This window comes from Cryptococcus neoformans, chromosome 7 (assembly GCF_000149245.1).
Source record: "Cryptococcus neoformans var. grubii H99 chromosome 7, complete sequence".
In the NCBI taxonomy this organism is placed as follows: domain Eukaryota; kingdom Fungi; phylum Basidiomycota; class Tremellomycetes; order Tremellales; family Cryptococcaceae; genus Cryptococcus; species Cryptococcus neoformans.
Window position 1 is genome coordinate 440,114 of NC_026751.1, and position 21,503 is coordinate 461,616.

The following is a 21,503-nucleotide window of genomic DNA, read 5'->3' on the forward strand; positions in this document are numbered from 1 at the left end:
GTATTAGTAATATAGTTAAATGAAAAAGTGTGGGACGGCGATGGCCGCTCCTCGATGACGAGGCAAACAAGGTGTTTGTGGCCCGAGGGGTGTATTTCCCACCGATACCGCTGCCTCTTCTTGTAACATCTCACTTCCTCATTTCTAACACCACCAGATCCCAGCCATGCCCCCAAAGGGAAAGAAGACAAAGGCAGAAGAGGCGCTTGACTTCCTCTCCAACCTCGATAACCTTGATGCGCCAGACACGTCCAGTCCTCCTCCCACAGCGGATGCCACGCGCGACTCAACAGACAGCACTCGCAAGTCTCTCTCCGCCTCAAGAGAGCTTCCAAATAAGGCAGCTGCAAAACCCACGGCTGAGGATGAAGAGGCGGAATCTGCTTTAGCTTTCTTGAATGCCCAGATCAATCAGAAGAGAGCAAAGCCGTTGAGCGACTCTCGATCGGGAACCCCTCTTTCAGCCGCCGGGTCTTCTGCCGCAACTGGCAGTGCATCTACGTCTGCTCCTAAGCCCAAAACGCCTGCTACAGAGCCTACCAACATGCCCACAGGAACTCCTGCTCCTGCTCAATCGTCGGGCGGTTGGGGTTCATTTTGGTCCACCGCGACTTCCGCCCTTCAATCTGCGCAGCGTGTTGCCGATGAGCAGTATCAGAAGGTCAAGAGTGAAGGAGTCAATGGTGTTACAGGCCAGCTAGAGAGCCTTCGTGTCAATGTCAAATCTGTCCCTGGAGTCGATCTAAGTAAATTGAGGAAGGGTGCGGAGGAGAGACTGGGAGGGTTCGTCAGGGGAGTGGACTTGGACAAGCTTCGTATGTTCTAGATCATACTTGTGCATGCTAATGCTGATGACTTTTTTGTAGGAAAGGATCTTGTCAACACTACCTCCTCAACTCTTACCACCATCCTCGACACAGTTGCCCCGCCTATCTCAGAACACGAAACTCTTGAGCTTTGGCTATCCCACCCCATGATCGGGTACGCCGGTGTTGAAGGTGTCATCTACCGCGCCTGGGCCCGTATCTTAGAACAAACTGAAAGCGGAGAGCTCATCATTGTATGGTCTCCTTCACCAACTCCTGGTGACAGCTCGGGAGAGCCCAGGGGTATCAACCCCGTCGAAGGATGGGACGCCGCTTGGGAACTTGGAAAGAAAGAAATTGCTGCTATTAAGGCCCGGGAGGAGGAAAAACCCCGAGGCAGAGCAGAAGCCAAGCGAAACATGCCTGTTACCACTGTTCCTATCTTCCTTCACCTCCAGCCCCTCCTTGTCCGTCTTCCTTACGCCGAACCGCCTATCCACTCCTCCACCTCCATTCAGGACAAGCCTTTCACCCCACCTAACCATTTATACTTTCTCTTCACTCTTGATGACCCCACTCACTCATTAACATTCACGACCGTCAGTCAGCCAACTCCCTCGGACTGGATGGATGTCGAGTATGAAAACTCTGAGTGGGTCGAGGAGAGGTTAGTCGAGGTGCTCAGGACAGGTGTAGAGGTTATTGCTCAAGATGTGAGTTCAAGTAATACAGATTTGGAACTTGTCATTGACCTACTGGGTAGTATGTTGCCACTCGAATGGGACTCAAGCCTTCCGCCCCTCAAGCTGCTGCTGTGGCCGCGTTGGTGGAGCAGGCTAATCAAGAGGGGGAAAACAAAGCTGCAACGGATGAGAAGAAGAGCGATTAAGAAGCATGCGATGTACAGTATACGAGGACGAGGGCAAAGTAGCGATTTCTCAAAGGTCCGCGAACTTCCGGATACGTATGATGAAGATAATGAGATCCACATTGTTGTCTATGTAGCGCCTGAGTGATATCATACATCTTATCTATAATCAACAACGGAAGATTGTCATCATGCGGGGGGTATGCTACCTCAACGATAGATCAACAAAAGTTATAAACAACGATGCGAATGTCCATTTTAGGAAAAAAAGCAAAACGAAATCTTTATACAATGTACCCCTGAGCTCGCAAGATTCTTGCCCATCTGGATCGCCATCAGTGAGGATCTCAAGATCAGTAACCGAGCAGCTCACTGGTCTCTCTTCAAGTTAGCCTCTTCTAACTCTCTCTTCAGCTTCTGATTCTCCAGTTGCAACACGTTCCTGTTGGCCTTAGTCACCTGCAAGTCGTTACGCAACGCTTGGAAGGCCTCGTCTTCCGGAAGTTGAGCGTCATTGAACATGCCGTCAAGCTCAGTATTGAAGGCCTGATTTATGTAGGTCAGTCTCAATATGTAGCCTGAAGAAGATGAATTGATTTACTTCATAAACGACATCCAGCTCAATCTGAGCATCACCTAACTGACGTTGCAGCAGCTCGTGATGCTCCCTCGATCTCCCCAATTGGCCCTTCAACATATTGATCTCCTGGGATTTCTGCTCTTGATAAGCTTAATCCTATCAGTCGAGCCTATCTAACTTACCTCATCATTCTCTGCTACAGCACGCCTGCCTAAAACTACAGCCTGTTCAGCATCGACTTCCGCTTGTCTCAGATGTCCATCCATTCTTTGAGCAATCTGCACGATTCCTCGAGCACACTCGTCCATAACGTCAATTTCGATGTCTTTCTTAGTCTGAGAAGATTGACGAGAAAGAGATGGTGTAAGTTCATAAACATCTTGTTCAGCCATTCGCTTATAGGTAATTTAGCTTTAAGTCTTGATATGATATACGAATAACTCACGCTGATATGACGCTTCTGAGGGCTTCTGGGTAATGATCCGGCTCTCTCAATCTTGACCGCCAGCGAATGCTTTGCCTTGCTAGATTCCCTAATAATCTGCTTTCTCAATCCTGACACCTCAGACTTTAATCGCTTTGCAGATCCTCTTGCATCGTGTATCTGCATTCATCTCAGCCTCTGCTTTACTTCAAGAATCATGTCACTTACCTTCTTAAGGGTGGCATCCATGGCTCCGACAACATCCTCATATTCTTTCATTTCTACGTCCTCTCCGCCCCCGCATGTCCCTGCTGTGTTCATTGTGTTGACTGTGTCGGCGCTGGCAACACTGTTGATTGAGCTACGGGAAGCTGACACTGTCCTTGCATTCATGAGTGGACCACTAGTTCTTCTGGGTGTGTTAATCTTGGCTGACGTCCTTCGGTGAGGCTTAATCACCAGAGGAGGATTGCTGCCAACCTCACCCAGGGGGCTCTTGCTGAGGGAGGGTGAACGCTTACGTGGCGAAAGACTTTCGACAGAGTGCTGTCGTTTGGCAGTAGAGGGTGCGGAAGGTGTATTGGTGCCAAAGGGGTCGTTCTCTTCTTCACCTTTGAGTGGAACGGTTTCTCGGTTGAGAGAGATGCGACGACCATTTCCAGAGACAATCCTCAATCCAGTGTGACGAGAACCAGCAGTAGAGTTGGGGGTAATAACAGCACTAGGAAGCTGCGTTTTGATGGCCGGGAGGGGACTTCGAGGAACCGGTCCTCTCGGGCCTCCAGGTCGAGACATGGACGGTTTGTGCGAAAGGGAAGGCTTTGACGTGAGAGACGGCTCGGATGAAAGAGAATAAGCAGGGTTGACACTGGGCGCGGGGCTTGTCGCACGACTGGGAGATGTTACAATATGTTCAGACCTGATCGTCTGGGCCCTGCTAGGGGTCTTACGGATATTGAGAGGAGCTGTGACAGGAGAGGTAATGATTGGCGGCGGAATACGGGCTTGAGGAGTGGTGTCGGCATCTGAACTGGCAGTGCATTTGGGAGGCGTAACATTGCTAATTCGCAGTGGTGAACTTGATTTTGATGGAGAGCTGGAAGGGATAGGAGAACTCGTTCTAGTCGTGGTACAAGGAATGCGCCTTTCTGCTATTTCTTCGTGACTGCTCCTTAACTCTGCTACACTTCTGTTTCCCAATTTGTTTAATTTAGGTGCAGGACCTGGACTGAGGGTCGTAGATTGTCCATTCTTTTTCGCAGCGTCCAACCTCTGGTTCAAATCGATCTCGCTTTGTCGGATGCTTTCGGTTCCGGCAGCATACGGTGCTCCCGCGACAAGGCTATGAGGGTCTGGCGATAATGAAATCTTCGAGAATTTTTTCTTGCTCACTTCTTTTTCCTCATGTCCATCTGTCGAATACAAGCTCGTTTCCATCGAGGACGACCTGCTCATCGCATACTTTGAACCCCTCTTCGAGCTGACGGTGCTAAACATGTCATTACTGGTGCCGCTCCTACCAGAGACGCTACCAGCACCAAAGAGATTACGAGAGATGGTATCAAGATTGAGCATAGATGGCCGAAGGCGATGGGTACCAGACGACGGAGTAGTGGGACAAGAAATGGTGCCGGTGCGGAATTTGAAGATCCCATGATGGTTGACTAATCATCAGCGCAGACTTTTTGAAATGACTTACTTGTACAAGCTATCTTCTCTTTGACTTCGTTCATCTCGATCACTATCCTCTCTGCTTCCTCCTTTCCTGCCACACTGTGTGCATATCGACAAAGACCACCCGCCATTGGCTGTAAGTAGACACTCAGTTTTGTAGTTCTCGTGTCTATCGGCAATGCAGGACCCATTCCATCTTCATCGACATGGATGACGACCTTGCCTTTCCTCTGGCCACACCATTCATTCCGGTTCCAAACATCCCAGAAACATCTAGCCCGCTCCAAATCACCGCCTTCCAAATCAACCTCGGTCTCGCTTTGTAAGACTCGGGGAACGGCCTTGTTCTCTGAAGATGGTAGCACCTTAGCTCGAGCAAGAGCTTGCGCGGCCCAGAGGTTCTGAATGAATCGCAATTTGTCCTTTTTTGTTGCAACAGGGTCAAGAGAAACCGAATAGGGAGGATGAACTGTGGAATATGACCGAAATGATCTATTGCCCCATCGGCCACATTGATCGGCAGGAGGGCGTTCGAAGAAAAGGTGAAAGTCACCATTCCCGACATCTGATACCATCACATCCAAAATATCAACCTCGCCTCTGTAGCTCAACTTGTCCCTCTTTGCATTGTTCTTTTCCTTCACTGCGATACCCCCTCCCGACTTCACAAGTCTTTGCACATCGTCAGTACCGGTAATTTTCCGACCGCTGATAGAAGACGATTGTCGTTTGACAATCATAAGCTTGTCATCAAACAAGAATAGGGTGCAATGAAGGATCGGCATGGCGGAAGCACCTGATTGAGGTGATTGTGGCATATGCGAGTTGGTTGATGGGAGAGAGCCAAACGCTGGCAAAGATGGTGTTGAGGCGGAAGAAGCTGCAGCGCGAGAATTAATGGAGACTGGTCGACCATTGGGAGATTGAGCTGTGGGATATTCAGCAGGGATATCCTCCACGTCGATTGCGTCGATGAAGTCCCGGTTGTTACTGAAAAGTTTGGCCTGTAATTTGCGTCAGTGATATGATGCATGGCAAAGCCATGCCACTCACCGGAAAGTCATCAATGTTCCTCTCCAAATTATACATAACTGTTGCCCTGACTGTTTGTGCATCTGGTTCACATCTTGCAATACCAGATGCAATTTCAATGGCTTCAAGAAGCTTAGCACGCTGAGTTGAAAGAGGAGACATGCATTTGATCATCGCTGAACGACCATTAGTGATTGTCTCCAAGGCTTGAAATAAGTGTACGTACTTTGCCAAAGGAGGGTATACCTCGGAATTCGTTGAACAGGTTCCATGAGCAGTTCTCTTAGGCCAATATTTCCAATGCCGGTGGTTTGATATTTAGTACTCTAATTTTCCATAGCTATGAGCTTCATCTACCGTCCATAACTGAGCCACTCACCTCGATGAAGGTCCCAAACCCTATGAACTTCTTTAAAGAATCCTGAAAGAGCTTTTGTGACTCATCTTGTTTGCTCAAATATGTCCTATAAGGATCAAATGTTCGGAGAGTTTTGAACTATTCACAAGTCAATCCATGCACGAGTTTCGATACTCATTAAACCTACATGTTTCAGGCATACATCACCAACAAGATCCTCAGCATGTCCAGATTGCAGCATCCCTTCTAAATCACCCAGAAATGCCATTGACGCGGGTACGATGAGTTCTATGTTCGCAAACATTGCTTTGGCTTCGTATGGCGGTATCAGTTGCTGGTTGGGATCCTTGGAGTAAAGTCGCAATCTGTCTGCGTAGGCCTAAAGTGAATATTAGCGCATAAGCACCGGACATATGTCACCTTCTCACAGTCTTAAGGGCATGAATCCTTGACAGATAGCTTCTCTCTGTCCGCACTAGCTCGTCGATGACATTTGTCAACTTCTTCTTCATCTCATCGCTCTTCGCAGCTGTCCACACTGGCCCTGTATTCTCGCGCGCGTCATCGTCCGAATCAAGTGGTTGTGAAAGACGCGATGGGGTTGTTGGTCTACCGTTAGTTGTTTGCGCAGGAGGGGGGAGAGTTGACAGAGGCTTAAGTGGTTCACCAAGGTGCGCAAGGAGGTTTGCCGTTTCTGCATATATAATGTGAGTAACTTATCTGTCGTCTCCATTTGTGAGCATACACATACCTTCACCCTCTCTCTCAACAACTATATCGCATAAGAATGCTCTTCGAGTAATCTTCCTACCACTATCCTTGTCTGTGGACCTTGTAGAGCTGTTGAGGTCGATGGCTTTTGGAGGAGGAGCCGGTGGGAATGGCTCAGCTGAGCGATGGCGAGAGAGAGGCCGTGGCTTGGCCGGTGATAACAGTGGTCCCATGTTGATCACTGTCTGCTATGTTTAGGAATAGCTGTTATATAGCTAAACGGATATCTGGAGTGGAAAACGGTGGATAAGATGTTGAGTGATTGAGATGGCGGTCAATTGTTTATCCCTTTCATGAATCGGCAAAAGCAGGCACGCAGAAAAACATTTTACGTAATAAAATCAAAATGAGACGTCATCACTTTCCTGCTTTTGGCCGCATACAGTTACTACGTATCGACCGACGTGTAACCACTACACAACAACGACAACTGCTACATCTATACTTGTACACCTATCTGGGCATTTTTAGAAATGGTGCAGCCGTCCTCTCCTGATCATCTCCATGATGCTGAAGGGTTGGATGAAGATATGGCCGATATAACGAGCCAAACACGGCGTTCACTATCTTCCGCCTCGTCCGGAAACCGCACAGCCAGGCAAAGTCGAAGCTCAAGCTCAGCAACAATTCGCAACCCAAGTACCGGAGGACTATTCGGCAGGATAAGAGGAAGAGGAAAAGAAGATGATTATTCAGATGAAGACGAGGAAGAGATCGCGGGAGAAGAACTCGCAGATACAGCGAGTCCGACTCCTGCTCGTGGGTGGGGGTCTTATGCGGCCGACGATCAGGACATCGAAGTCGAAGCAGGGCCAAGTGGCTATCACGAGCGAGAAACAGCGATACCCTCGACCCTTACATCATCAAGCCTTCCCCCATCCTGCTGGAGACAACCGAGCACCCAGCCGTTTAACCCAGATGCGCTTGAAGAGGGACCAAGTGATTATTGGGGTGCCGATACCCCACCTGTCGTACCACCATACCTACATGAAAGTACCCCATCAACTACTATAGACTCGCCGGTCATCAACGAATACGACGATGATGAGTATGAGCGTCGAATACGAGATGTTATGACCCACGGTGCTCAATCAACTCCGGGAACCAACTCTCCAAACCTTAGTGTCAGCGAATCATTCCCTTACCATCCGTCTCAAATCCACGGCAATCGCTTGCATGTGAGAGCACATCTTGACGAGAAAGCCGACTCTGGGATCGGAGAAGAGGAGTTTGGTCGAAGGAAAGCTTTGATCGACGATGTTTCGGAAGCCACTCCATCTGTCGCCTCGGCCACACCTTCAAAACTACAAGAACGATACGCTCCAGGGTCCGCCCCAAGCCCTTCCAAACGGACGTCCTTCATCCGTAAGTCTGAAGCAGTACTGATCTAAGCTAATAAAATAGATCCCTCCGTTTCCCGTCTTAGGTCGCACATGCGTTCATCATCCTCTGCTACTCAGCATTCTGTCCAATACCCGCAGCTCCTGCAACTTCGTGCACCCAGTCACTTTTCTCAGATAGACGTGGCCAAGTCAGAGACTATGTCTACTGCCAGTGCTCCTCTTCAGCCCTCCAACCTTCCTGTGCAATCTCCAAACATTCCAAGGAACAAGGCAGAGCTCAATCAAGGGCCTGCTTTCCAGTTTCATCCTTTACGCAAGCTTTCTGCACACCTCTTCGTTAAGCAAACTAATGGAATGTCGTCACCTCGTCCAGACATAAACAAAAGGACAGGCTCGGTATTGAAGCTACCATTAGGGAGTCCGACCACCAAGGAAATACCAGAAGATCAAAATTTGGGAAAGCCTACAGTTATGGATATACGAGGTATGATAGCTGTTGGGACTGATAGGGGATATGTTGTCGCCTACGGGTTCGGACAAGAAATCAAGTATATATTAGACCCGGAAGAACCAAGTAAGTCTCGCATGTTACCGAATAGAGCTAATTTACCAGCTTCGGCCATCACTGCTGTGGCCATATCCTCAGACGAGACTTACATTGCTGTCGGTCTTTCTTCTGGGTCCATTTACTTATATGACCTTTCTTCCCCTTCTTCACCCGCCCGTACAGCCCACTTCCTCACTCTCAAACAAATTCAGTCTGGCAGGCGAGAAGGTCATCTGGAGGGTAGTCGGATACTGCATATAGGTTTCGTTGGAGCGAGGCATACCTCAATTGTCAGTGGTGATGAACATGGACGGGCCTTTTGGTGGAGCTTGGGCAAAGTCATGGGAGTGGAAAGTACGGATGTCATTCGTATGCTTGGCTCTTATCCGTCCGGCTTGATCCCAACCACCGCTCCACCTTATCCGGCCAAGAGACCTACAACTCTCTTTTCGGCATCTCCCCTCCCCTTAGGCGGCTCTCCTCACCCTACTGACAAATTCTCACTTTCTGCTCTCTTAACGCCCTCGAAGCTTGTTATTGTAGGGATGAAACCACAAGCTAAGACATGGTTCCGCAAGATGCGTGATGGAGCTGGTGGCGAACAAGGTAGTTATACCGGGTGTACGGCTTGGTTGAGGAGTGGAGAAGTTGATAAAGGGTTTGAAAAGGATGTGGCAAAGAAGAAAAAGGCTTGGGAGGAGGTTTCAGATCCCGTAATTGCGTACTCGTGGGGTAAGGCGGTGAGGTTTGTCAGGGTCAGGGTACAGGAAGTAAGCGACGATGTATCTCCAGACTTTGTGGAAGGGAGAAGGTGGGAAGCTAGAGAGAGCGTAAAATTTTTGGACTGGTATGATTCTAACGTGAGTCTGCTCGTACCAATATACTTAAACAACAGCTAATTCTGATTCACAGCACCTGCTCGTGATAACAGTGTCCGAGTTGATCCTTCTTGACGTAAGGTCAATGAAAGCTGTTGAAGAGACACCTTTGCAAACACACCTCTTGACAAGTCAGGACTTTTATTCGGGATTGTCTGTCAAAGATATCATGGGAAATGTACCAGAGTCATTTGCGGGAAGTGTGAGAACGCACCGGGGCAAACTCTTTTTGCTGGTATGTCAAATCAGGATACGAAATGATCGCGGACTAATTTTCTGCAGACAAGATCCAACTTGCAAGTGGGCACTCTTCTTCACTGGAACGACCGTATCCTTTCACAAGTTCACCGTGGCGATTTTCTCTCTGCCATCAATGTTGCTCTTTCCTATTATAATGGTACTGCCACCGGTAACACAATTAACCTTCCTTTCGAAGCTGCATTGCGCAAAGAGGTGGTGGGAAAGAGGATCAAGGAGTTGATGAAGGCCTCTCTGGAATGGGCGTTCTCGCCGGACAGGATGTCGGACGATACTCATTACAGTGCCGACGGACGGGGTGTAGACCTGACAGATCTGTTTGAAGGCCTTGCCACATCCTGTATTGAAGCCTGTCTCGATATTGGTGATACCGACTTTCTCTTTAATGACTCATATGAGCACTTTTCTCAAGTGGGTATCCAGGGGATTTTCCTCCACATTCTCGAACCCTTCATCTTCTCCGGTCGACTGCGTGAAGTCCCGCCCGACATCATCAAGGCTCTCATTACTATGCATAGCGAGAAAGGCGAGCTCGATCAAGCAGAATCGATGATTTGGCATGTTGAGCCCATGTCGCTTGATATCAACCAGGCTATCACCCTTTGTGAGGCTCATGGATTATGGGACGCCATGATACATGTTTACACTCGAGCCATGAGGGACTACGTCGCACCTATTGTCAAGCTTATCGGCGTTGTGAGAAATATCCAGCAGCATAGGTCGAGTAGACCTTCACTTGTTAGGGACGAGAGAGATGGTACAGAAGAAATGGCTCCAAACGCTTACAAGCTGTATTCGTATATTGAAACGGTCCTTTCCGGCTTATCTTACCCTAGCGGTGAAGCTCTTCCCGATATTGAAGCCCATCAAGCTCAGACCGAGGTGTATACGTTCATCTTCCAGGGGCGTATAGTTGCATGGCCTCAAGGCGGCCACGATCTCGTCCTCACAGTGGACAATAAACACTCTGAACCACCATATCCCTATCTCAGCCTCCTTCTTCATTTCGATACGGAAGCTTTCCTTCATGCTATGGATATTGCCTTTGAAGATTCTTACCTTAATGATCCTACCGGGGCAATCAATCGCCAATCCATTGTTAACCTCATGTTAGATGTTATGGACCCAGAATACTTCCACCCAGGAGACATCACCCTCCTGCACATCTTTGTGGCGAGGAACTTGCCGAAGTATCCACAATTCCTCTTCATACCTCCCTCTACCCTACATCGTATCCTCGTCAGTCTGGCAAGCGATCCCGATCAATCAACAAGGGAAGATCGGCAACTTGCAGCTGAATACCTTCTGTCAGCTTATACCCCACACGATGGCGAAGCGATGCTCTCCCTCTTTGAGACGGCTGGTTTCTTCCGCATCCTTAGCGAGGCCTATCGACGAGAGGGCAAGTGGGGCAAGTTGATATCTACTCTGTTGAGAGATCCTGAATCAGACGAAGAAGTGTTTACTGCATTGGAAGAGATCATCAAAACCGCTACTCCATCCACAGAAGTCAATCAAGCAGTGGTAGATGCTTTGCCTCACCTGTTTGACTTGGGGGTTAGGGAAACAGCAATACTTTTGGACAAAGAGCTTTCCAGCATTCACCCACAAGCCATCCAAGCCTTAGGTCGTGCCCCTCATAAGCAAATGGCATATCTGCGGTGCTTGCTCGAGCCCGACCCAGAAGAGACGCACAATGCCCCTTCAAGCAATGTTGATCTGCCCAGCCGTCATTTGTACATTAAGTTACTAGCACAGCATGACCCTGGACACATCGTTTTATTCCTCGACGAACGTGGCCCGTCTTTCTTTGATCTTTCGCGGCTAGTAAACCAATTGGATGAGGCTAGGTTGTATGAAGCTGAGCTTTGGGCGTTAGACAGGCAGGGCAGAGTCAAAGAGACGTTTGTGAAGGTGGGCGATGTGTTGAGAACAAAGGGCGGGGAGCTAGGAGAAGGTTTGGTAAATGATGATGTAGGAAATGTCCACTTGGCGCTGGAAACTATCCAGGGAGTTGCCAAGATGGCCGTTAGGCTTTGCCGAGAACATTCTTCACCAAGGGTTGAAGATCGAAATGAGAGCAGAAGAGGGTCAATGGAAGTGGAAGATATGTGGCTTGGAGTGCTCCATGAGATTATCGAGCTCATTCATACCACGTCCGCTCTCACCTCCATCTCGTCTGACACCATTGTTCTTGACACTCTTCGGTCACTTGTGCAGGAAACCCTCTCTTCACTTGTTTCCTCTTCCTCCCCTTCGCTCTCTTTTCCTCGTCTTTTCAAACGACTTGTGGATGCTTCAACTACCACCACAAAACAGTCTAGTAAAGGAAGAGCGTATAGCGAGTTCAGAACGATTCTCATGGGGATGTTGGATTCTTACAGGGCGGAAGGAGAGATGCTGACTATGACCACGAAGTTGGTGGAAGCGGATCTGGGCGAAGTAACCACCGAATTCGTCGAGAAGAGTATGCGAGGATGGAGGGCCGAAGGGGTACAATGCGGAGAATGTGGGGAAAAGTTGAAAAAGGATCAGAGCTGGGTAGTTCTCGGGTCTGGCTCTGTCCTTCACAAGTCATGTTTCCAAGTGTGAAGATTTTGATTTTTGGGTATAGAATTTGTACAGGTAACCATGGTGCATATTTATATGTATATCTTTATATGATCATAAAACGTGTCCTCAGTCTAGACATATGCCTCTATGAAGATGGATCTAGGATGGCAATTATGTCGTCCCGACTCGATATTTGAGCGAGCATTAAAGGTGTTTGATCGTCCTGGTCCTAAGGCATCTGATTAGAGAACGTCGCTCAACAACAATGGCTTACCTTCAAACTCTTGTCTGCACCAAGCTCCAACAGAAGCTTTGTCATTTCTGGGTATCCTCTGTCGGCAGCCAAATGTAGAGGTGTATATCCCTACCGACCGTCAAGATAAATGCATTGCAATTGCAAGAAACACATGACCAGGCTTACGAATTCATCCCTTGAGTTTATCAAACTCGAATCGCCTTCAATCAACTTCTTTACCGCCTGTAGAGAATCTGCAGTAACGGCATCATGTATAGGGCTTGTCCCTCTGATAGTGACACAACTTCAGCTCCCTAGGGTTACTGGTCTTTTGATGTTCACTTACTCGTCATCCAGCCCGTCTTCTCCCTGCATGACGCTGACTTTTCTCCATCCATCCTTTGCTCCCTCATGTCCGTCTTTTCCATCTTCACTTTCACTATCGCTCAATCTTTCAAGGTCGATTTCGTCCTCTTCCTGAATGGCACCGTCCCATCCAACTTGTTTTGCGATCTCAACATAACGCCCTTGGGCCATCGCTATCGTTTGATGTGGAACCGAATTTAAGTGAAAATATTTCGTTGAGACAGAATTCCAAGCGTCATGCTTTGCACGGTTGGTGGGGTAAAAAAGTGAGGGACGAGATGATGTTCTATTGTGCCGTGAGTATAATGTTACAGACCTCTTGACTAACTCGCCGAGGCTTACGGTCCTGCACCTGTAGTTATGAATTTGAAAAGACCATAAAGCTAGTATTGATGCAGCAAATCAATTATGCGGCTTCGAAAGAAGGGATCATAAAGGGACAAAGGATGTACCTCTAACTTGATCTCATTTGGAAGTCCAGCTGTTGCAGGTGTTGAAGTCAGCCACGATGCGGCAGCTTCGAACTGATCTTTCGAGGCGAAGCTTATTGTCGACATTCTGGGTTGATGGGTTTTTCTCGACTGTGCCTCTCGGTTTAGATAGTAATGTGACTATTCAGATTGCTAGGAATGTCTCACGAGTGGCTGGTGAGCAGCGACGATCCAGTACCGTAGTGCGCCTGAGTGTCGCAGAGCTTCAAAACTGGCCTGAGACAACAAGTCCTGTACGAGAAATGATGACATGGAAGAACAGTACCTCAGGGCAGAACAGTACCTCAGGGCCACCCCTTTCTAGATATTAATGTAAATAATAAACCTAAAAACGCGAGACGCGGAAAGCCATAATATGGACATTTAGGGCTACAATTGTAGCCTCGGACTGCAATTGTAGTCTTCACAGGTCCCATACTGTGGGAACTGAGAATTATTTTCCTTTTCTTTCTCCAAAGTCTCTCTGCTCTGAGCGCGCGTCCTCGGTGTGACGATACCGACGTACCTATACCTTACATTTCGCTTGCCTGCAGTGTATCACCTCCATTTTGACTTAATCCAGTCATCTTTCATACGCACTCTACTTGTACATGCCCAGCATCTAAAGTTACTCAGGGCTCTCTCTAAAATGAACTTCGTCGTCGGCTGGCCGTCGACCCGCGGGCCCTCGCTGTGGACACAACGAACTATCATTGTGATGATCGAATTTGCTGTGGTTTCTAAGATTTAATTATTGCAACATGATGGAGTCACTTAAGTCGGATGCTGCAGTACGATTCAGCATTCTTTTGTCAATTACCTCTTTGTCACCGAGTCCAGATCTCCATTCATAATTATCCTACTCTTTTGATAACATACAGATTCACAGACAGTCTTAAGGGTTGCCTTGCCATTTCTCACGATTAGTGTCTCCGATCGCTCAAATGATCCTGTATCTAACTCCTCATGGCCCTGCAAAGGATCGCATATGACTTTCGTTAGTGAGGCCTTATTGTTCTAAGTTGATCACCATCCCGGATGTGGCTTCCTTTCACGTCATCACAATTGACTATACATGATTAGAGTCTCATAGATAGGTTCCTTTGACCTTCTATACCGTCTGTGGCAATCGCTAGAGTGACATAGGGAGTGATGAAACCTGTTGGACTGAGAACGTGGGAAACCCAACACAAGGGAAGAGAGACATCCATTGCGTCGAGGCCACCAGTACATCATGTAGCTGCCTGCGGATAAAGACCGTCTTTTCTATGTCCAACTTTTGCGCAGCTGCAGTGCACTTTGATTCTTGAAGCAAGAAGGAAGGGAAAATGTTGTCTCTCACCAAAATCACATGCCTTACAGCTTTTTTGTTTTGTAAGTCGCCAGAGCATGATGCTTCCTCCTGTTTATAACTTCGTATTCCAGCCCACCAGCTTGTATGGGCTAAGCCACTGTTGCTGCCGACCCACTTCTCTACCACCGCTTATGGTCCTGCTTTGTACGATCCTACTACTGGGCCAACATGTGCCGATATCAAGCAGAGTAAGTCCATATTGCTCTGATTCCCCAGTGGTTAAGATAAACTGATATCATGATTTATTATCAGCTACTGCTCCTGATTGTTGGTTAGCATCAGGTAGGTCCTCAAATATTGTCATGGCATAAAAAAGCTGAGTAAGCTTGTTCATTCACCTTAGTGATGTGCGCGCTTGCCAAGTGCAATGGAGGATTCATAACTTCGCTCATTGTGGATAAGACCAAAGTACACCCTGCAACCAGTTTGAGTGTAACCGGGGCAACATTCAAGATCTGGGATCCTGATACGTTGGTTGAGACTGACCAAAAAGTCGTCCTGGCCGACACTGCAACTGGAGACGGGAACGACGACTCCAGTATCTATGTCTGGTATGCTTGTAGGTTGGCGGCTTAGTGGCAATGGGTGACAGTGTCTCTTGATAGGTGGCCAAGTGGTTTGCAAGCGGCCGTAAAGAAGCACGGAGGTTCTGGAATTAAGAATGGAAAATTCGATGTCAATGGCGGTTACGGTTTCAAGGCTCTATCATACCTCACTGGGTATGAAGCAACCTACGATATGGATTCGTCTACTTGGTGTAAGCAACCACACAAAGTGTCGTTTAAACCCGGAATCTGACATACTTCCTTTCCGGACCAGGGGGCAATCTGGTAGCGCATGTCGACAGTACTCCGATTGTTATGTGCACAAACAGCGACACAGATGTTCTGGTCCACTCTCATTGCTACACTGCGATGACAGTAATTGACAACGGTGACTCGGATGATACACGAACGTAAGTGCCGATGTCTATCGTTTTCCTTGTGGTAATACCATGGCTCGAGTCGATACTAATGGGGCCGATCTACGTAGCTTGCGACTTCATAACCCTTGGGGAAACACCAAAAATTACAAGTAAGTACTTATAGACTATACTCGCTTCGTGAATCAGCCAAATTGAACGTAATCTGTTGCAGATTCAGCGATATCAAAGATGACATTCAATATCTTGCTCACCTCACACACTGGAACACGTACACTGGGTAGAACTGTAGTAAACTCCGTCTGCAACTGATTGTGTTACTCAATTATTCCCATTGTTGTATCAATATAGGCTGCTACCACTAGATTGCAGTAATCGAATATTCAGAAACTTCTTTCGATACAGTTACAATGCGTGGACTGAAGGCAGAAGCAGTTATCATTATGTTGATATGGTAAAATAATAATACAAGGGATTTCAAGAAATGTTTCGAATATCGATGCGTCGCCGTATGGAATCCCTATCCTATCCTAGCTAGATTGCGCAAACTATAAGGGGGGGTTGTTGGCCTCAAGGCCTCCGATTGAATTCCGCCGTTATTGTCCGGATCTAAGTGCGTTCATGTTTTGCTCCCTATTTCAAGATCCGACCCTACGTACTACACTATCGTTGCTGTATTTGTCCCTGCTCAAACCCCACCACCAAAGTGGTACAGATGTAATGCATCGGTAACCTACGATGTGATAATATAAAAGTCACATTAATAAGTAAAGTCATTGACCAATTTCAAAATTCCCCATGTATACACGTGTAATGTTTTTACCTTTTCCTAGCATTCACACCATATATCCCAATGCGAAATAATACAAATGATCCTTCCGGTTTTCTATGCCTCTTCCTGACCTTCTGGCTGTGATTTTTTAACTCTCTCTCACATTACTACACATTCGCTCTGTGCATCATGTCTTGTTGGCCTTGAACCCTTGCCCTTTGGGTTTTTCTGATTATTGAGTTCAGTGAGACGTTGCATTGCCCGTTTGTGTTGTTGTGCTAAACAGTGGACGTATCAGGAAAGTCCAGGTTTTAACTCCATTACGAGAAAAAAAGGTACATACCTGCTGCGCGCATGTACCATCGTTTGGCAAGGTCCATATCTTGCTTGACTCCGATACCAATTTCAGTGTAATCTGCAAAACATGTTAGGCATGGCTGGCGAGATGAGACAATTTGACTTACAGCCCACAGCATACTCCGCTTTTGCAAGGCCCTTATTGGCAGCTTTTCGTCCCCACAGGTAGGCTTCCGTATCCGACTGTTTCAACACTCCTTCTACAAAGTCTGTCAGTCACTGTTACGAGGGAACAACAGCTACCACTTACCGCTACCTGTAAGATACCATCCACTCAATGCCAGCTCTGCCTCACTATCACCCTTTTCGGCCGCGCGAGTATACCATGCGATACTTCTCCTTGGATCAATCGGACATCCAAGATGTCCAAACTCGTGACATTGCCCCAGCTTGAACTGCGCAGGCGGATAATTCAGCTGAGCAGCCTGAGTAAACAATTCTCTCGCCATGTTGGGGTCGTGCGGCAAAACACCTCCAACACCATTAGGGCGTTCGTGTAAGAGAGCGAGTTCATGTAAGGCATGAGGGTTGTCTTCGTCCGCTTGGGATGCAGCACGTCTTAGCCATACAATAGCTTCACGAATATTCCGCGGCTGCGCGAGAAGACCACCGAGCAGGATCATACCCAGCTTGTACATCGCTGCCGTATCTCCCAGAGCTGCCGCCTTTCTGTAAAACAGCACCGCCCTTCCCGGATCTTTTTTGGTCCCCGCTCCAATCTCATTACATACTGCAGATCGATACGTTGCAGCAGGGTGATTATGTTTGCTCGCCATCATGTAGAGGTAGTATGCCCTCTCGTGATCGACCGATAAACCCAGCTGACCAGTGCCGTACAAGTTGGCGAGGAAGAACTGAGCATCGGGATAGGGCACTTTACCTTCTGCAAGTTTCTTGATGTTTCGCAAAGATTCTTGCAAAAGAGAGTCACGATATTTGCGACCCAGTTTTGGATCAGAATGGCCGATCTCGTCGCCGAGTTTCTTGGCAGCCTCGATGAGGTATTTGGCAAACGCAAATTGGGCTTCAGGATCAGGATCATCCTTCATGCGTTTTCGATAGTCGTCCACGTATTGCTTGGTGTATGGCGGCTTATTCAGGTCTACCGCGGCTTGCATGCCTCGTCGGCGCGTGGAAGAAGCGCCAACCTGCTCTGTTACACGAGGCATGACGGGGACTGGTGGCATTGATCGAGAAGAGGCGGTGGACATGTTGGTGGCTGCGGTGTTTGACCGTGCAAGGGAAGGAACCGATCGTTGTCGGGTGGGGACCGGGGTAGAGGATGATGCCGCATACGATGATTCAGAAGATGGAGGTGCTGCAGGCGGTAAGCCGAGGACGTCATTCGCAGCTGAATAATAGGGATTTGAATAGTCGGTCTGAACAGGTGCAGCATAACCACCATATGTCTGCCCGGCCGGGTATTGCTGGCCTTGTCTAGCTCCCTGTCCATACGCTCCCATCCCAGAGTCTAAGCTGTAGACACTTGCTGTACCATCCATATCTGTCGGATAACCTCCTGTAACTGATCTTTGTCTGGGATACTGGTTGCGAGGATGGTATTGTTGTGGATGAGAGGGTGCTGTCTTGTGTCGCGCAACTGGATTTGCAGGGACTCCGGGCACAGCGGGGGTATTAGGGGTGATCTGCAGTTGATTGAAATCGATGCTGTTGGGATCGGATACCGGTCGACGCCCGAGAGAGCTTCCAGAGAAGCGATTGCTTTGACTGGAAGGCGGTTCGTTGGAATGCCCGTGGTGGCTCGCAGGATAAGCAGAGTTGGGGAGACCGTAATCTACAGGAGCATAAGGAGCGTGTTCCAGAGAAGGTGTGCGGGAATGTGGTACCGAAGGCAGCTGTGTTCGATTGGAGTTGCCGGACTCTGAGACTGTTGTTGGAGAGAGGGGGATTCCGGCGTTTTCTGAAGCCATCAAAGCCTGGTAAGAAGGCAAAGGAGGATCATTTGGATCGATTTCTGGTTCTGGCACGGCTGAGTAGCGGGTCAGCATGTTACACGGTGAATTTAAAAGATGGCAGGAGCGCAGTAATAAGGGAAGAGTTTGGAAGGGGTTGTTGCTTCCTGACTCGGCTTTCGCACACACACACACACACACACATGCACACGCACAACGACAAAACACTCACCGGCATTCCGGGAACTCCTGCTCCTCCCAGCAGTCCCACTTTCGTCCCCTGCGTACATCTGGTTCTGGCTGCTTGAGTTGCTCGGCAGGTAGCTGTCGTACGTATGGGAGCGGCGCTGGGGTGGGGGGTTTGCCGACATGGCGGTATGTGAATGATATGTGTGGGATGTGTTGTGGAGTTTGGTGAAAGCCCCGGACGCTGCATCGGGGACTCCTCCGGGCGCTCTTCGTCTCACCTGTTTCATGTTTTGACAGTCCGCCCAATTAGCGGAACCAATTCAACTCTAATAAGTCACTTACAGACCCTGATTTCACATCCAATCGGGGTCTCTAATCCACGGCCCGCGTCGCGCTTTGTAATGAAGCCCGAATGTTTTCTAATAGTATTACCGAAGCAGCTCTAATCAAGCTTGATTAGCCGACCAGCAAAAAAGTCGACCCCATGAGTCGAACTGACCGAAGTCGATGCAGCTGCCATTGTAACTATCAATCTTCATCTATACAGCTACAAACTGGCAAAAATGGACCCCTCAGTAAGCATTCCAACACCACTGCTGCTACGCGGACGCTTATTCTTCGTCAGGTCTCGAAGCCTACGCCTTCTCTAGAGGAACTTACAAACCTCTTCGCCACGGCCTCCTCGTCTACCACCACTCTCACTTCTCGATCCGCCACCTTATTTCCCACTCCCAATGCTGAGCCCTCAAAAACTGTCGAGCCCGCGAAGCCCAACCTCATTCCCGTCTATGTTGAAATCCCTGCCGATTTGCTCACCCCCGTTTCAGCCTATTTGAAGATTGCAAAGGATGAAAAGTACAGCTACTTATTGGAGAGTGTTGTTGGTGGAGAAAGCTTGGCCAGATATAGTTTCGTCGGTTCTAGTGAGCTTATCAACGTAATTTGCCCAATATTCAGACTGACATACTTGTAAGACCCTTTCAAAACCATCAAGACTGGCGCGGGAGAAGAAGTCGAGGGCGATCCTCTGAAAGCTCTGGAGAAGGAGCTTGAGCCCTATAGATTCGCCAAGATCCCTGAAATCTCTGCTTTCACTGGAGGTGCCGTTGGCTTTATTACTTACGATGCTATCAACCACTTTGAGCCCGTCACCACTCCCGCCACACCTCTTCACAACCCTATCCCTGGCATGCCAGAGGCTTGCTTCATGCTTTTCTCCACCAATATTATCTTTGACCACATCTATCAAACAGTCAAAATAGTGTCTCATGTATACCTCCCCGACGGTACACCCGCTTCCCAAATCCCTTCTCTTTATGATGAAGCTTCAGCCAGGATCGAGAATATCCGACGTAAGCTCATGGACCCCGAAACCCCCATGCCTCCCCAAGGGCCCATTACTCTTGGTAACCGATCCGAGAGCAATGTTGGGAAGGTCGGATACGAAGGTTTTGTCACCAAGCTCAAGGAACACATTGTTAAGGGCGACATCATCCAGGCTGTGCCCTCTCAAAGACTGACTAGGGAGACTGCTTTGCATCCGTTCAATGTGTACAGGCACTTGAGAAGGTTGAACCCCAGTCCTTACATGTTCTACTTGGACTGCGGAGATGTTCGATTAGTGGGCGCAAGTCCAGAGACGCTGTGTAAGGTCGAAGGAAGAAAGGTGTACAACCACGCTATTGCTGGTACTGTTAAGCGAGGAAAGACCGAGGAGGGCATGTCCATCTCTTCAAGCGGTTGGATGTATACGCTGACATTGTACTGTAGAGGACGCTGTTCTTGGTGCCGGTCTTCTTGCCTCTGACAAGGACCGAGCGGAGCACATCATGCTGGTTGACCTTGCCAGAAACGATGTCAACAGGGTTTGCAAGCCCGAGACTGTCAATGTTGACAACCTTATGCAAGTCGAAAAGTTCAGTCATGTTATACACTTGACAAGTCAGATCAGTGGTATGCTGAGGGATGACCAATCTAGGTAAGTTCTCAATCTACTCAAGGGCGGATTAGCAAGAAAGGCCGACATTACGCAGATTCGACGCTTTCCGATCCATCTTCCCCGCCGGTACCGTCTCTGGCGCTCCCAAGATCAAGGCAGTCCAACTCATTTCTGGACTTGAGAAGGAGCGACGTGGTGTCTACGCCGGTGCGGTTGGTCGATTCGACTTTGACAGGGACAACCTTGATACCTGTATCGCCATCCGAACAATGACATTCAAGGATGGCAAGGTGTTTTTACAAGCAGGTGGAGGTATCGTTTTTGACAGTGTGGAAGAGGACGAGTTTGTGGAGACCATTAATAAATTGGGAGCGAACGTCAAGTGTATCGAAGAGGCTGAGAGTAAGTCTTTTTCTGCTCTGTTCTCGATTTATCGTGGTGCTGATCGGATATTGCAGAGTACTACGCGAGGTTGCAGGGGCAGAACGTGTAAAAGATTTTGGACAATATAGAAGCGCATGAACTTGTGCATCACTTATCTTCTCGAAATTATATGACAATGCTTTTGTACATAATCGCTGATGTGTTTCGACAGATCATTGATATTATTTAGATAATTCCTGGATTTTTCTTATTCTATTTATCATTAGTGAGGGACCAAAGGATTATGGAATTACTGCTACTTGACCGATAATCGACATTGCAGCAATACAATGTAGAAATTATAATGTCCGCCGAGGATGTTAGTGTCCGTGTCAAGAAGAGCGTTATTCTTTACTAAAAGATCGAGACTGCCAATTTGATCGGTGACTTGAGTCCTAAGTGTAACTCTTGTCTCGGTTTACAAACTTTTAAGATGACCCAGGGTACTTTCTCGAATTCGGCGACCCATGC

General features: G+C 48.2%; 7 protein-coding genes and 3 non-coding genes; 6 read left to right on the forward strand and 4 right to left on the reverse strand.

Annotated features, from left to right (window-relative positions):
- The first annotated feature begins 105 nt into the window (after window positions 1-105).
- CNAG_06673 (hypothetical protein) lies at window positions 106-1,994 on the forward strand. XM_012195382.1 has 3 exons: window positions 106-815; window positions 867-1,519; window positions 1,570-1,994. The coding sequence occupies exons 1-3, from the start codon at window positions 167-169 to the stop codon at window positions 1,693-1,695; spliced, it is 1,428 nt and encodes a 475-aa protein (XP_012050772.1). The 5' UTR covers window positions 106-166; the 3' UTR covers window positions 1,696-1,994.
- On the reverse strand, window positions 1,808-6,764 carry CNAG_06674 (hypothetical protein). XM_012194924.1 has 13 exons: window positions 6,494-6,764; window positions 6,171-6,436; window positions 5,930-6,121; window positions 5,764-5,880; window positions 5,611-5,710; window positions 5,406-5,560; window positions 4,378-5,356; window positions 2,907-4,342; window positions 2,700-2,858; window positions 2,437-2,649; window positions 2,276-2,389; window positions 2,048-2,220; window positions 1,808-1,998 (listed from the first exon to the last, which is right to left on the reverse strand). Exons 1-13 carry the CDS (start codon window positions 6,684-6,686, stop codon window positions 1,959-1,961), a joined length of 4,137 nt encoding a protein of 1,378 aa, XP_012050314.1. The 5' UTR covers window positions 6,687-6,764; the 3' UTR covers window positions 1,808-1,958.
- On the forward strand, window positions 4,074-5,576 carry CNAG_12648. Its single transcript, XR_001045954.1, has one exon. It is a non-coding gene; the product is annotated as a hypothetical RNA (non-coding RNA).
- A 173-nt stretch (window positions 6,765-6,937) lies between the features above and the next one.
- On the forward strand, window positions 6,938-12,200 carry CNAG_06675 (hypothetical protein). The gene is made up of 5 exons (XM_012194925.1): window positions 6,938-7,878; window positions 7,918-8,430; window positions 8,470-9,263; window positions 9,316-9,516; window positions 9,564-12,200. The coding sequence occupies exons 1-5, from the start codon at window positions 6,987-6,989 to the stop codon at window positions 12,129-12,131; spliced, it is 4,968 nt and encodes a 1,655-aa protein (XP_012050315.1). The 5' UTR covers window positions 6,938-6,986; the 3' UTR covers window positions 12,132-12,200.
- On the reverse strand, window positions 12,169-13,410 carry CNAG_06676 (hypothetical protein). The gene is made up of 7 exons (XM_012194926.1): window positions 13,332-13,410; window positions 13,146-13,274; window positions 13,036-13,076; window positions 12,674-12,979; window positions 12,514-12,616; window positions 12,367-12,456; window positions 12,169-12,321 (listed from the first exon to the last, which is right to left on the reverse strand). The coding sequence occupies exons 2-7, from the start codon at window positions 13,248-13,250 to the stop codon at window positions 12,238-12,240; spliced, it is 729 nt and encodes a 242-aa protein (XP_012050316.1). The 5' UTR covers window positions 13,251-13,274; window positions 13,332-13,410; the 3' UTR covers window positions 12,169-12,237.
- Window positions 13,411-13,990: 580 nt separating this feature from the next.
- On the reverse strand, window positions 13,991-15,949 carry CNAG_12649. Its single transcript, XR_001045955.1, has 4 exons — window positions 15,694-15,949; window positions 15,321-15,644; window positions 14,856-15,265; window positions 13,991-14,778 (listed from the first exon to the last, which is right to left on the reverse strand). It is a non-coding gene; the product is annotated as a hypothetical RNA (non-coding RNA).
- On the forward strand, window positions 14,492-15,723 carry CNAG_06677 (hypothetical protein; the record flags this gene model as incomplete). Its single annotated transcript, XM_012195383.1, has 6 exons — window positions 14,492-14,537; window positions 14,589-14,705; window positions 14,861-15,068; window positions 15,123-15,274; window positions 15,337-15,472; window positions 15,654-15,723. 6 exons carry the CDS (start codon window positions 14,492-14,494, stop codon window positions 15,721-15,723), a joined length of 729 nt encoding a protein of 242 aa, XP_012050773.1.
- A 197-nt stretch (window positions 15,950-16,146) lies between the features above and the next one.
- CNAG_06678 (enzyme activator) lies at window positions 16,147-18,917 on the reverse strand. XM_012195384.1 has 5 exons: window positions 18,714-18,917; window positions 16,819-18,558; window positions 16,676-16,768; window positions 16,555-16,626; window positions 16,147-16,489 (listed from the first exon to the last, which is right to left on the reverse strand). Exons 1-5 carry the CDS (start codon window positions 18,850-18,852, stop codon window positions 16,371-16,373), a joined length of 2,163 nt encoding a protein of 720 aa, XP_012050774.1. The 5' UTR covers window positions 18,853-18,917; the 3' UTR covers window positions 16,147-16,370.
- CNAG_12650 lies at window positions 16,323-16,982 on the forward strand. The gene is made up of 2 exons (XR_001045956.1): window positions 16,323-16,455; window positions 16,510-16,982. It is a non-coding gene; the product is annotated as a hypothetical RNA (non-coding RNA).
- Window positions 18,918-18,937: 20 nt separating the features above from the next.
- CNAG_06679 (anthranilate synthase component I) lies at window positions 18,938-21,496 on the forward strand. XM_012194927.1 has 6 exons: window positions 18,938-19,245; window positions 19,296-19,593; window positions 19,645-20,388; window positions 20,441-20,648; window positions 20,704-21,011; window positions 21,068-21,496. Exons 1-6 carry the CDS (start codon window positions 19,234-19,236, stop codon window positions 21,100-21,102), a joined length of 1,605 nt encoding a protein of 534 aa, XP_012050317.1. The 5' UTR covers window positions 18,938-19,233; the 3' UTR covers window positions 21,103-21,496.
- Window positions 21,497-21,503: the final 7 nt, after the last annotated feature.

What these genes read in the sequence shown, in the direction of transcription:
- CNAG_06676 (XM_012194926.1), bottom strand. Translation starts at nt 13,250, where the DNA reads ATGTCGACAATAAGCTTCGCCTCGAAAGATCAGTTCGAAGCTGCCGCA. An exon ending in CAAATGAGATCAAGTTAGAG is followed by an intron (nt 13,077 to 13,145) that starts GTACATCCTTTG and finishes CATCAATACTAG; the next exon opens with CTTTATGGTCTTTTCAAATT. An exon ending in ATAACTACAGGTGCAGGACC is followed by an intron (nt 12,980 to 13,035) that starts GTAAGCCTCGGC and finishes ACGGCACAATAG; the next exon opens with AACATCATCTCGTCCCTCAC.
- CNAG_06679 (XM_012194927.1), top strand. An exon ending in ATATAGTTTCGTCGGTTCTA is followed by an intron (nt 19,594 to 19,644) that starts GTGAGCTTATCA and finishes CATACTTGTAAG; the next exon opens with ACCCTTTCAAAACCATCAAG. An exon ending in GCGAGGAAAGACCGAGGAGG is followed by an intron (nt 20,389 to 20,440) that starts GCATGTCCATCT and finishes ATTGTACTGTAG; the next exon opens with AGGACGCTGTTCTTGGTGCC.
- CNAG_06675 (XM_012194925.1), top strand. Translation starts at nt 6,987, where the DNA reads ATGGTGCAGCCGTCCTCTCCTGATCATCTCCATGATGCTGAAGGGTTG. An exon ending in ATTAGACCCGGAAGAACCAA is followed by an intron (nt 8,431 to 8,469) that starts GTAAGTCTCGCA and finishes CTAATTTACCAG; the next exon opens with CTTCGGCCATCACTGCTGTG. An exon ending in TGGACTGGTATGATTCTAAC is followed by an intron (nt 9,264 to 9,315) that starts GTGAGTCTGCTC and finishes TCTGATTCACAG; the next exon opens with CACCTGCTCGTGATAACAGT.
- CNAG_06674 (XM_012194924.1), bottom strand. Translation starts at nt 6,686, where the DNA reads ATGGGACCACTGTTATCACCGGCCAAGCCACGGCCTCTCTCTCGCCAT. An exon ending in GTATACCCTCCTTTGGCAAA is followed by an intron (nt 5,561 to 5,610) that starts GTACGTACACTT and finishes ATGGTCGTTCAG; the next exon opens with CGATGATCAAATGCATGTCT. An exon ending in GGAACATTGATGACTTTCCG is followed by an intron (nt 5,357 to 5,405) that starts GTGAGTGGCATG and finishes CGCAAATTACAG; the next exon opens with GCCAAACTTTTCAGTAACAA.
- CNAG_06678 (XM_012195384.1), bottom strand. Translation starts at nt 18,852, where the DNA reads ATGTCGGCAAACCCCCCACCCCAGCGCCGCTCCCATACGTACGACAGC. An exon ending in ATGGTATCTTACAGGTAGCG is followed by an intron (nt 16,769 to 16,818) that starts GTAAGTGGTAGC and finishes CAGACTTTGTAG; the next exon opens with AAGGAGTGTTGAAACAGTCG. An exon ending in AGCGGAGTATGCTGTGGGCT is followed by an intron (nt 16,627 to 16,675) that starts GTAAGTCAAATT and finishes CATGTTTTGCAG; the next exon opens with ATTACACTGAAATTGGTATC.
- CNAG_06673 (XM_012195382.1), top strand. Translation starts at nt 167, where the DNA reads ATGCCCCCAAAGGGAAAGAAGACAAAGGCAGAAGAGGCGCTTGACTTC. An exon ending in AGTGGACTTGGACAAGCTTC is followed by an intron (nt 816 to 866) that starts GTATGTTCTAGA and finishes ACTTTTTTGTAG; the next exon opens with GAAAGGATCTTGTCAACACT. An exon ending in TAGAGGTTATTGCTCAAGAT is followed by an intron (nt 1,520 to 1,569) that starts GTGAGTTCAAGT and finishes CCTACTGGGTAG; the next exon opens with TATGTTGCCACTCGAATGGG.